This window comes from Lutra lutra, chromosome 6 (assembly GCF_902655055.1).
Source record: "Lutra lutra chromosome 6, mLutLut1.2, whole genome shotgun sequence".
Classification (NCBI taxonomy): domain Eukaryota; kingdom Metazoa; phylum Chordata; class Mammalia; order Carnivora; family Mustelidae; genus Lutra; species Lutra lutra.
This window is the reverse complement of record NC_062283.1, coordinates 52,635,075-52,648,051: the sequence shown is the minus strand read 5'-3', so window position 1 is coordinate 52,648,051 and position 12,977 is coordinate 52,635,075. Positions and strand designations below refer to the sequence as shown.

Below are 12,977 nucleotides of genomic sequence, written 5' to 3'. Positions count from 1 at the left end.
AAAGGTCTAAGGTTATTTTGGGAGTCTGGAAACACCCAAAATTTTTTCCGTATATTAACAGTAATTGTTTCTTCTCTTTACACCATTTTGGGTTACAAAAGTTTTCATAGGGATGCTTTACTTTTGGTTGATGGGGGAAATCTATACTTCTGTATTTCTATTAAGCTCTTCTAGAAATTCTTAGTGCATGATCAGCCATTTTTCTTTCATTTTCAAATACGTTACTCACTCTGCACTGCCAGGAAGGTACTTTTATTCAAATGCGTTGTCTTATTGTCCAAAGCTTACCCCTTTTAAGCATGATATCTTAAAAATTTTTATGTATGTATGAGTGGAAGTCCCTCTAAAGTTGATTACATCCTCTTCTGCTGTCAATAGGAAGGTCCTAAACACACTTTCGTTTTTTATTAAGGCTTCAGACTTCTTCAGCAATTTCATTTTTTTAACTAGAATCCCAGCAGAGCAAGGTTCTTAGAAGTACAATGGGTTGCCACATCTAGATGTGGTTTTCACAACTGCTCTCTGAATTGGTCTCTCTCGCTTCTGCCTTGATTGATCTGTTTATTATAATTCATCCTGAGCTGAGAAGCCAGATGCCAAGCTTTCAGAATTGTGAATTAAGTGAGTGCGCTCAGGGTAAGGGCTTGAGACGCTTTTAGGAGGAAAGTACATAAACTCTGTCCTTAGAAGCCTTTTGTTTACTTCCTAGTCCTCTGAGTACTAAAGCCCCAGGATCAGGACCCTAGATACAATTCAGTACAGCAGTGGCAGCCTTGGGGGGGCCAAGAGGAGAGGACTACCATGCTTAAGCACAGGCAGGGCTGCTGAAGCATACTGGATAAGAAGTACCTTCCACGTACCCAACTTGTGTAAATAGGTCAACATTTCCAGAAGGAAATGAAGGACATACTCCTAAATAACCTCTTCAGGTTTGTCTGTGGTTTAAAGTGCTCAGAGCAGATCCTTTCAAATAATAAAATCTTAAAAAACAAAGTTTTTATTTGACAGAGAGCAAGAGATCACAAGTAGGCAGAGAGGTGGAAGCAGGCTCCCCGCTGAGCAGAGAGCCTGATGTGGGGCTCTATCCCAGGACCCTGAGACCATGACCTGAGCTGAAGGCAGAGGCTTAAACCCATTGAGCCACCCAGGTGCCCCCAAAACTTTTTTTTTTAATTAAAAAATGTTAACTTCATAGGGTTGCAGGTCACTGGTGCAACCCTTAACTCTTGAAAACACTTCAGACAAGTGCCAGCCAGCTTTTACAGGTACTTCAAGATCCTGACTATCTCTCTGGAGCATTAAAATATGTGAAGCCCTGTGCACCCCAGCCCATGACCCCCACAGGTAATCCAAACAGGGCAGAGTCACAGCCCGGAATCTTACTAGCTTCCAGGAAAAGGGTCACGGAGTCTCTTGCCTAACAGTTCTAAGTCTGCTACATCAGCATCCAGGGGAGAAAAAAAAGCATTAACCAAATCCAAAGGACTAAAAAAAGGAACTCAGGGGAAGGGAGACAAGACCAATGGATGTGTGTGAACATTTATGTAATGAGGAACATCTGGTTTGGGGTCCTTTTGTAATTTTGTTCTGGAAATAAGTTTAACTACCAAATCCCAAATGGTCTGACCATGACAGACACAGAAATCCTAAGCATACAGAAAGCACTCCAGTGTCCAACAGCAGAATTGTAGCCATATAAACCCTCCAAGGATATACCAATCCAGATAACCACGGTTTCTGAATAGCTAGCAAGCTATATCCAAAATGAGCTCTTTGGGCTACAAGACTGTGGTTTAATCATGTTTCCCCAATGTCTTAAACCATGTCTGAGAAACCCAATCTTCGAGTGGAGACTCAGGGTCGCCATTCTATTATACTCAATCCGTTACAATCATTTTCAATGTGCTACAGAGACAACTTAACAGCCATGGACGTTATTCCTTACAGGATACCCAAATTCATATACTATCCAGTTCAACTAAAATAGTTCAATTCGGTTTCTTTCTAAAATTATAACCAAGATTTTAAGGACCCTATGAGCTCTGAAAACATCCATGGGCGTTGTGCCATTTATTCTGGCCAGAAACCAACTTTTGCTTTTCTTGCAAATTCTTAATATGTTCCAGATAGGCTGCAGTCAAAGCCTCCAGTCCCTCCCCAGCCAGCAAATACAGTGGCTTCACTTCAGTTCCCATCCTTCCAAGGCTCTCAAAGCACGCTCTCCTCCTTCCCGCACAGGACAGTGCTACTACCTGCTACACGGCTTCCTCTCAGGATGCCACGGATTCGTCAAGGTTCTGAGGTGCTGCCAAGGTTTCTTCTCCCTGGGCTAACTGGCTCTCCACTTGGGCTTCAAGCACCATCTTTAGGCCTGTGGCTGCCCCACCATACACACAGCTCAGATGTTGCTCTAGCTTTCTTCTGTCTTACCTGGTATTTCTACTGAATGAGTGAAGGGCTCCTTAAATTAAAGGGTTGCAGAACAGAATATCCAAACCAACAGTTCCCCCAAGGAACCATCCTGCCAGGGAGTCTTAATTCATCTGATCATCTTTGCCAGGAATGGGTATGACAGACATAACCTAACCGCTCATGTGTCTGGTCCTTTCACTCCCTCTTTAAAGTATCTCTCTTATTTTATTTTTTTAATTTAAAAAGACTATTTGTCGCAGAGAAACAAAATGAGAGTAAGCACACAAGCAGGGGGTTAGGCAGGCAGAGGGATAAGCACGTTCCCAGCCAAGCAAGGAGCCCAATGTGGGACATGATCCCAGGACCTTGAGATCATGACCTGAGCGGAAGGCAGACACATAAACTGACTGAGCCACCCAGGCGCCCCTGAAGTATCTCTTTAATATATGTAAATCTTTATCTCCAGATTCCTAGGCTACACTCTCTTCTCTCACATAGCAATGACATGTCCTCCGTAGTGTGGGGTCTTTGTCTCTAGTTAATCCTCCCAATCCATTCCATTTCACACTATGATCAAAGGGACCTGGAAGAAATTCCCTTGTACCAGTCTTGGACTTAACAATACTGTAGCTCCTGACATGGCCTATTACAAAGGACCTTCAACAGCCTGAATCCAACCTACTTTTCTAGCCTCAATTTCTAGGCATTCCCTTTTCCCTGCTTTAGTCCTGTGTTACGGCAATACTCCCTCAACATCAGGCATCTCCGTAATCTCACGTTTGTGCATTCCCTTTCCTTGCTTCTCCAACTCACTTTGAGACCTACCAGAAGATTCACTCCCCACCTTCCATTCATAAGACTCCCAGGATCTCTAGATATACAGCAAACTCTTCCTCTCCTCCCTCCCGCACATCCACCCATCTGCCTCCCACTCGAGTTGAAGGGTGGAGAGCTTCTCGCTTTCTTGACTTCTCTCTTCAACCGCATGACCTAGCACAGTAAGTCCTTAATATATAGGAAGTACACAATAAATACTTAATTTAAAAGTTTTCCATCATGGAAATAAAGCCTTTAGTGTTCTGCCATATGTAAGTGAAATTTAAATATCATCTTTTTTCTAGAAAACATTTTCACAATACCATCTTGCTTTTTTTTTTTTAAGATTTTTTTTTTTTTTTTTTTTTTTTTTTTTTTGACAGACAGATCACAAGTAGGCAGAGAGGCAGGCAGAGAGAGACAGGAGGAGGAGGCAGGCTCCCCGCTGAGTAGAGAGCCCGACGCAGGACTTGATTCCAGGACCCTGAGATCATGACCTGAGCCGAAGGCAGAGGCTTTAACCACTGAGCCACCCAGGCGCCCCACCATCTTGCTTTTAATGGAAAAATTGTGAAGCTCAAATAGGCTTAAGACATTAAAAAATTTCTAGAAACCTAGTATTCATGGCTTTATAATTAAATTACTTTGTCAGTAGCCAGTGAACTATACTATCTTAGACCAATGCTAAAACCCAAAAGGTGACAGGGTAAAGAAATAAATTCTACTATTTCTTGTATGCATTTCCTGATTTTTATGAGTTGTATGGAATTTAAAGTATTCTCAGTAAATTGTTAAAAAATACAATTAAGAGCTATACATATTTAAACACGCAATTCAAAACTAAATGGAGGCTTTTTTGTTTTTTTATTAGTCTTACAGAGGAGGAAACTGTGGCCTTAAGAATTTAAGTTCTGTGTCTAAGATCACACAATCATTCAGGGGAAGACCCGGGGCTTAGACTTGCATCTTCAAATTAAAGTCTATTCATAAAATGTATGCAAACTTTTCAAATAATTGTGTTTTCACCAAATACCCAATCATAGGATGAAAACAGTGATATTAAATGACGAACATCATAGCATAAAGGCAAAGAAAATCCTGACTTTAAACAAAATTTGCTAGGGGCACCTGGCTGGCTCAGTTGGAAGAGCATGAAACTCAACCTTGAGGTCATGAGTTCAAGCCCCACGATGGATGTAGAGATTAAATATAAAAATAAATAAATAAATATTAAAAATAAAATAAAAATAAAGATAATAAATAAAAAGAAACTTGGCTAAATGTTGATTGCTGGAGGTACCTTATAACCACTAGGGCAGCCAGCCTTTGGACAAAGTTTACAGAGAAAGGAGAACAGAGCTGAAAGGAGAATAGAAAAAATAGGAAAGACTTCTACTTCTGTTCAAGAGGGAATAAAAGCAACCAATTTTATCTTCCCATCTGAAACAGCCAAAATGAGAGAGAGTATATGAAACAGCTTTTTCAAGACACTGGATAGCAGTTAACACAAGGCAGAGATTCCTGATCTATGGGGGAGAAAAGCAAAGCGAGTCCACCAATTGCCCCAACTTACAGCCGGAAGAGAGGCTCTAGATCAGGGGCAGGAAGGTAAGGCAGAACCTGGAGTACTCCCTGAATTGAAGAGATAGAGCTGAAGGTCTGAGGAAACCAAATCAATTAGAGTTCACAGGACCAAGCACCACAGAGATCTGCAGAGGATTCCCCCTTAAGGATTCAGTAGTAAACCAACCCATACAGGAGTACCAAAGTACCAAGTACCTAAAGCTGGGGCCAAGTGTGTCCCCCCCAAACCAGAATAGATTAACTCCTTATTCAGGGACATTGGGGAAAATATCTGTAAAGGTCTTGCCTCATTAGAGGGATTAGCCCTAGAGACTTCTCCAGATCTGCCTAATTATAAAATCAAGACCGCAAAGGACTGAGCTACTTCCAAATAACTGTACTGTAGAACAAGGCTTAAAGAACAGAGTTAGGAATATACAATTAACAAGCACCCAACAAAGTAAAATTCACAATATCTGACATCCAGTCAAAGATTACCAGGCGTGCAAAGAAGCAGAGAAACATTCAGAAAATAAAACTGAACTTAATCTTAAATAACAAGGGTGACAGAATTAGCTAAGACATTAGACCAGTTATTAGAACTGGATCCCACATGTTCAAGAAGTTTAGCATGGGTGGTTCAGTGGCAGAATTCTCGCCTGCCAAGAATAAGTTTAGTAAGGCTGCAGAAGATGTATATGTAAAAATCAATTTTATTTCAATATATTAGCAATGAGCAGTCAGAAACTGCAACGTAATACCATTTACAATAGGAAAAAAAACACGAAACCGTGATACAGCTAACAAAAAATGTGAGACTTGTATGTTAAAAAACTAAAAAGAAAAAAAAAAAGGATGAGAGAAGTTAAAGATTTACTTGTCCTTGGGTCAGAAGACTCATTAGTAAGATGTCCATTCTTCCCAAAATGATCTACAGACTCAATGCAATTGCTGTCAAAATCCCAGATTTGGTTTTGGTAGAAATTGCCAAGCTGGTTCTAAAAATCATGTAGAAATTCAAAGGGCCTAAAAAAGTCAAAACAACTGGAAAAAGAAGAAAGTTGGGAGAGCTAACGCTGCCTGATCTCACAACGTCTTATAAAGCTATGGCTATATAAAGAGTATAGTACTGGCATAAAGATAGACAGATCAACGGAACAGTACAAAGACTCCAGAAATAAAGATATATACACAGACAACTGGAATTAGACAAGCTGCAAAGGCCATGTACCTCTGGCAGCGAAGAAGGGATAGTCTTTTCAACAAATGGTGCTGGGGCAACCAAAATAAAAAAATCCGTACTTTACACCAGAGACAAAGCTAACTTAAAATGGATCACAGACCTAAATGTAAAGCCTAAGGTCATAAAACTTCTAGAAGAAAATAAGGGAGAAAACTTTTGTGACCCTGAATTAAGGAAAGATTTCTTTGATAACACACGGAAAGTATGATCCATAAAAGAACAAGTGGACAAACTGGACTTCATTAAAATGAACAACTTCTGTCTCAAAAGACATTCTTACTAAGAGAAGGAAAATAGACTGGGAGAACATATGTGCAATGTAAATTATCTGGTAAGAATTACATCTAGAATATATAAAGAACGCTCAAAATTAGGGAAATGGCTTTAAGCACATTTCACAAAAAAGTCATACCAATGGCAAACAATCATGAAAAGATACTCATCACCACAGTTCTTAAGGCAAATGCATATTAAAAATACAATGAAATACCATCACCCACTTATTAGAATGGCTAAAATTAAAGACTGACTATACCAAGTGAAGACAAGAATGTGGACAAACTGGTATATACTGCCGCTAGGAATATAAAATGGTACCACTACTTTTAAAAAGTTTGGTAATTTCCTTGAAAAGTTCAATCACTCCTAGGGAATAATCAAGGTAGATAAAAGTGTTAAGTCCATACAAAGACTTATACACTAATATTCATAAAAGTTTTATAATAGCTAAAAACTGGATATCCAAATAATGGATAAGTCCTAGTATATCCATGTAATGGAATATAATGCAGTAATTAACAGGAATGAGCAACTGATACATGCAATGAAATGAATGAATCCCAAAATATACAAGCAGCCTAAAAAGCCAGACCAGAAAAGTACATGCTTTATGATTTCCTAGATCTAAAACTCTAGGAAATGCGAACTCTACTATGGGGACAGAAAGCAAAGTAGTGGTTGCCTGTGGAGGTGCGAAGAGAAGTGGGAAGGGAAGCGGGAATTGCAAAGGGGCACAAGGACATTTTTAGAGATGATGTATATTATTTTGATCGTGGTGGTAGTCTCACAGGTGTACACATATACCAAAACTTACCAAACTGTACATTTTAAGTATGTGCAGTTTACTGCATGTCAACTATATCAGTAAAGATGGTAAAATGTTTATGAAAACCCACCTAACTTGGTTAAATCATGAATGTATAAACAGAGTATTAACAAGCTTATCAGAATATCACCCATTCAATACCAGCAACATGATTAATGCCCCAGTTTTCTAAACAACATATTCAGATGCTTTGAGTATATGAGAAGTTCAGACACAAATTTATTTTTCCTTGATTTCACCACTGTGCTTTAGAGACACATGAATACTGTTAAAACAATGTCCACAGTGATAGCAAAGTAACAGAAAAATAAAACTTTGCTTTATAGGTCACAAAATACTCAATGACTTATGTAAGAAACCTGAACATTCTTAATGACTATCAAGAAATATTTGTGCTGGGGCGCCTGGGTGGCTCAGTGGGTTAAGCTGCTGCCTTCGGCTCAGGTCATGATCTCAGGGTCCTGGGATCGAGTCCCACATCGGGCTCTCTGCTCAGCAAGAAGCCTGCTTCCCTCGCTCTCTCTCTCTCTCTCTGCCTGCCTCTCTGTCTACTTGTGATCTCGCTCTGTCAAATAAATAAATAGAATCTTTAAAAAAAAAAAAAGAAATATTTGTGCTCAAATCTAATTCTAGTCCGTGTCCAGTAATGCATTAAAGACACAATTTAGATTTTTTAAGTGCAATTCAGAAATACTGTACTTTCCAAACACCATCAATACCATCAAAAATAACTAAGCTAATGGAATATAATTATATCTGAAAAAGCAAATATAAGTTAACTGGTTAAAAAAATGTCCACATATGGGGCACCTGGGTGGCTCAGTGGGTTAAAGCCTCTGCCTTCGGCTCAGGTCATGATCTCAGGATCCTGGGATCGTGCCCTGCATCGGGCTCTCTGCTCGGCAAGGAGCCTTCTTCCCTTCCTCTCTCTCTGCCTGCCTCCCTTCCTCTCTCTCTGCCTGCTTGTGATCTCTGTCTGTCAAATAAATAAATAAAAACTTAAAAAAAAAATGTCCACGTACACGGAATGCTTCATTCCCCAATGACCACGGCTATTTTTTAAATTATTTTTTTTTCCTTCACGTTTTTATTTAAATTGCAGTTAGCTAACAGTAGTATTAGTTACCGGTGTAGAATTTAGTGATTCATCACCTACATACAAACATCGGAGGGTTCATCACAAGTGCCCTCCTTAATCTCCATCATCTGTTTAATCCATCCCTCCCCCATGCAACCTTCAGTTTATGCTCAATCGTTAAGAGTCTGCTTGACCATGGTTATTTAAATGAGATATAGCAGATATTTAAAAACATCCAAGTGAACAAGTTACCATTTATGAACCTTCACTCAAAAGGCAAGACACTTACTTGTAAACCATTTCATCAACATTATCTCATTTAATCTTAACCCTTTAAAGCATTATCATCCCTATTTTATAGATTAAAAAAACTGAGGTTGAGATAAAGCAATTTGTCCAAAGCTACACGTTAATTTACACTCAAATGAAAATGTTTTTGTCTATTCTAGATTTACAGCTCAGAGTTATGTTCTTTTTTATAGGATCATAAGCTTATTAATTAACAATGCATTTTCTAAATAGTCACTTAAAGCATTCTTAACCTACACAGGCAAATTTGTCCTTCAAACTCAATGCATGACATTTCAGCCCTTAACATATCCCATCCCAGCTTTACTGGCTTTATGCATGGTAAGAATAAACTCAAATATCAAGGACATGTTTTATTTTCCTAAAGTCACATGCACTTCTCTGCTAACTAGAGGACAATTTACCTTAACTTTGAGAGCCACTACACTGGGTTAAAAAATTTTAGAAAAACTATACATTGGCTTTTAAATGTTGTTTTCTGACACCTCTACAACCTGTAGTGTGAACTCTGTAAAAGGAGATTTGATGAAATCTCACACATTGTAAATAATCCAAAACCTAGTATTACGTGTTTAAGAAATGGACCTGAAGTCAGCCAGATTTCAATTCTGATAATGCCTCTGCCGTTAAGTAGCTGAAAAGGCCTGGAGGGCAGGTAACACTAGAGTGAATTCAAAAGTTGTACTGACTGCCACGTTTGCAGCCTACGTTTCCTAAGTTTGTCTTTTAAGGGGTGATTTCCAGTTATGAACAAAATCTGCCCTGAAAAGTTTGTGTATGCTGTGAAAAGGTAAGTGCCTTTTTTTTTTTTTTTTTTTGCATATGTAGCTTAGCAGGCAAAGCTTAGCAGGCAAAAAAAGAGCACCCAGGAACATCCATCTCACCTCTCCCCTACAGTATTCCCCCACCCTGGGGCAAAATGAAATGTTCTCCCCGCAACCCAGGAGTTAGAACTTCTATTTCCTCCAGAAACAATAGACGGTGGCTAGGCTTAGGACCTGTTTCACCAAACGTGAAACACGCATCTGTAAGCTGATCTGGGAATCTATGCATTCATGAGGTTGTCACAGGATAATGCTTCTGATTTCTAAAAAGCCAGCACACACCTTTAGAATACAGCCCATTTTTACCTCAGCGATTCGTAGCCTTTGCTTTAAGCGTCTAAAGACTATCTACAGGTGAATTTCAAAAAGTAACATTCTGGTTGAAATGTGTACATTAAAAAAAATGTGGACATTAAAAAAAATTAAAAAATTTTTTAATGTAAAAAAAAGTTATTGAAACTGTTCTTACTCAAACTACAAAAGCTAGGTGAGTCCAACCCCGTCATTTTCCACAAGAGGAAACTAAGGCTCACAATCACACAGGCAGTTTGGCAGGCTCTGGAATATGACACAAGTGGCATTACAAATTCAGGGTTCTTTCTGATAAACACTACCAATACAAATACTGTCCTAGGAACTAGGGCTAAGCATTTCCAAAAGTGGCAGGGTCTCCTAACCACGGTTTTAGGTGTTTCTTGTTTTTTGGTTTGGTTTTTTTTGGCTTCTAAGACTAAAAGTTCCCACAAAAAGCAGTCATTTGGTATCATGTCAAGCAGTCCAACATATCACATCTCAAACACCATTTTCTGCCTGGCAAAGCCATCCTCCATCTCCAAGGGCCACACCACCCACCACACCCTTCTCTACTTTATCCATCTACCCAGACGGTTTCTCAGTGACTTCTCAAGACTTCTGCATACAATACGTGCTTGCTTGCCCCCTGACCTTGCCTGCAGACTTCTACTTCAGCAGATGTGATCTGTGAGTTCCTCTGTGTGAGGAATGGCGCTAACACCAAAGTAGTTAGCGTCTCTCCTCCTCTTTTGCTGAGGCTCATCTCACCAAGGAAGCCTCCCATGATAAATAAGAAACTCTGGTTTTCAAACTCCTTAAGTTGGCAACCATACTAAGAAATAATTTACGTGTGGCTCTATACAGACCTGCTCACATGCACCCTCAAATAACTCAGAAGTTTGAGTTATGCTCAAACATGCTACACTGCCTCTTTATGACAAAGTAGTCCTCTTCATCTGATTCCATTTCACTTTTTTTTTTTTTTTTAAAGTTCTGGAGAGGAAAAAAAAAAGTCAAGGAGAACCTAAATTTGTCTGTCAACCTGCTCACGGATCATGACCTGCAAAATTCCATACTCCAAAGACGCTGGTTTATTAGGGGGAAAAGAAGCAGAGATGTGGGACAGAAAAAAAAAAAAAAATCCAGGACCTGGGGGATAGAACAAAGATCACTAAATGCACACAATACACAAATGAACACACATCAGATGCTATGAAGCAACAAGGAACTTCAGAATGAAACTGAAGAATTACCGAGCACAATACCACACCCCTTTTTCTGTCCAAAGTATGACAAACCCCTTCTAGTATAAATGTGAATTGCTATTATACTTTTGAAACTTAAAACACTGCAATTCAACTGTAAAAATCAGAATTATCGTCCAACTTTCGAAACTGACAAACTAATTTTACAAGGAAACAGATACTGCCTCAGCGTAGCACCACCCTGACGCCTGGGTCAAGAGTAATAACATCAACTAAGAGAGAAATTTGCACCTGAGCAAGCGATGGAACCCAAATGGTTAAAAAAAAAAAAAAAAAGCACTTTTCAAAAAAGCATCTGATTATCTGAATGGCATCTACATGTGACTTTAAAAAACGGAAAGAGAGCACAAAAAGCTTTGGCAGAAGAAAACTAAATCTAAAGGGGGCTGCGCAATGCTTTCCACATCATTCCAATAAACAATGGTTCAACACATTGAAAATTCAAAGACATTTCAGCTCTAGGCAGAACACATGTTGAAACTGATTTGTAAAGGATCCAGGCCACGGAAAGGCACTAACAAATCCCAATTGCGAAGCTTCAAGAGTTCCCATGGTAGTACAAGAAGTTTCGAAAATCTCTTTAGGAAAATCGAGTTGTAATTCCTGTTCTGTGCCTAAAAAGTGGTGGTAAAGCGTGGAGGGCGAGAAAGGGTGTGTGAGGAGAGTGAGAGGGAGCTGATGAGAAGCAGCTGGAGGTTTAAAAAGGAACCTGCAGGAGATGGGGCAGAAGCGAACATCCTGAAGACCTGAATCCTAGCAGCGACGGCCCTTCTAGGACAACCTGGTCCCCACCTCACTGATCGCAAAAGCGCATTTTGACACCGGCCACGAGACCGCGATAGACGGCCGGCATATATACCAGACTGAAAATTCCTGGAGGCACCAAATGTCACACTTGCTCACGCTCGCGCCCTCCCAGCGCCTAACCCATTTGTTGAACGAAGGGGAAAACCCTAAGAATGAATGAATGGGAGAGGTAAGTCTAGTGAGAAGGCTCGGGCAGGGCCCCACGCTCGGGAGTGCCCCGGACGCCTGTCGGGGGAGAGCAGAGACAGCGCACCCGGGCGGGGACGCGTCCGGGGACCCTCGGGGCGCACCGCAGGGCGCGGACCGCCGTGGGGGCGCGGGGCGCGCTTCGCCGAACAAAGGAGACGCGAGGTGGCCTGACAGGGGCGCCCGGCGGGGGCGGAGGCCGCGGGCGCTCACCTCGTCGCCCCACTTGAGCACGTCCTTGTGCCGGTCCTTGACGGCGTGGTAGATGTGCAGGAACTGGAGGATCCCGTGCCGCCGCACGTGGTCGGCGTGGCGCTTGGTCTCCTCCCAGCTCAGCGGCGAGCCCTGGGACAGCAGCCCCATGGCTGCCCCCTCCTCCTTCTCCTCGGGGCTGACCGCGGCCGCTGGCTCAGCGCGCGGGGCGCGAGTCCGACACTCAGCTGCCCGCTAAAAGCGGCGGAGGCAGCGGCTGCTGCGCCCCGTGGGGGCGCCCTTGGACCACAGCTGGCGGAGGGAGGGTCCGCTCCGCTCCCCCGCGCGGGGTCCTGGCCGCCCAGGTGACCGACTCAGGGGTCCGGCGCGCCGCGCGGACACGGAGGCAGAGGACGGGAGCGCAGGCTGGATGGCTCTCGGCTCGGGGGCCTCGCCCTTCACCCGCTCTGGCTCCCGTCCCGCTGCTGCTCCGAGGCGGCGGCGACGGACCCTACAGCCACAGTGCGGCAGCAGCTCTCGCTTCTCTTTACCGGTGTCGTGCACTGGCTTCTTCCTACTTGTGACCAAGACCTGCGCCGCCACAGAGCATGCCCAGTCTTCCTATCTGCTCCCTCGCAGCTCCAGGGTGCGATCCGTCGCTCCGGGTTTTATAGACAACGGGCGGGGGCGGGGAAAGAAGGCGGTGCAGGAGGGGAGGCGTGGCCGAGCGCCCAAAGAGCCTCAACGAAGGCCTCGGAGGAGGCGTGCGCAGGCGTGGTTGGGGCGGAGTCAAAGGGGCGGGGGTGTGGGGAGCGAGGTCCCGCACGCTTTAAGCAAATGAGATAGGGGAAAAACCTGTGTTCTCTAACCCAAAGAGATAAAC

The 12,977-nt window shown here is 42.3% G+C and overlaps 1 protein-coding gene across 2 annotated transcripts in view; it reads right to left on the bottom strand.

The window, feature by feature from the left end:
- GCLC (glutamate-cysteine ligase catalytic subunit) overlaps nt 1-12,737 on the bottom strand; it is a 47,037-nt gene extending 34,300 nt beyond the window's left edge. For both annotated transcript variants that reach the window (XM_047733095.1, XM_047733096.1), the window contains exon 1: nt 12,116-12,737. In XM_047733095.1, the coding sequence (XP_047589051.1) occupies nt 12,116-12,265 (150 nt within the window). In that variant the 5' untranslated portion in view covers nt 12,266-12,737. The remainder of the gene's footprint in view (nt 1-12,115) is intronic.
- Between the last annotated feature and the right edge of the window lie 240 nt (nt 12,738-12,977).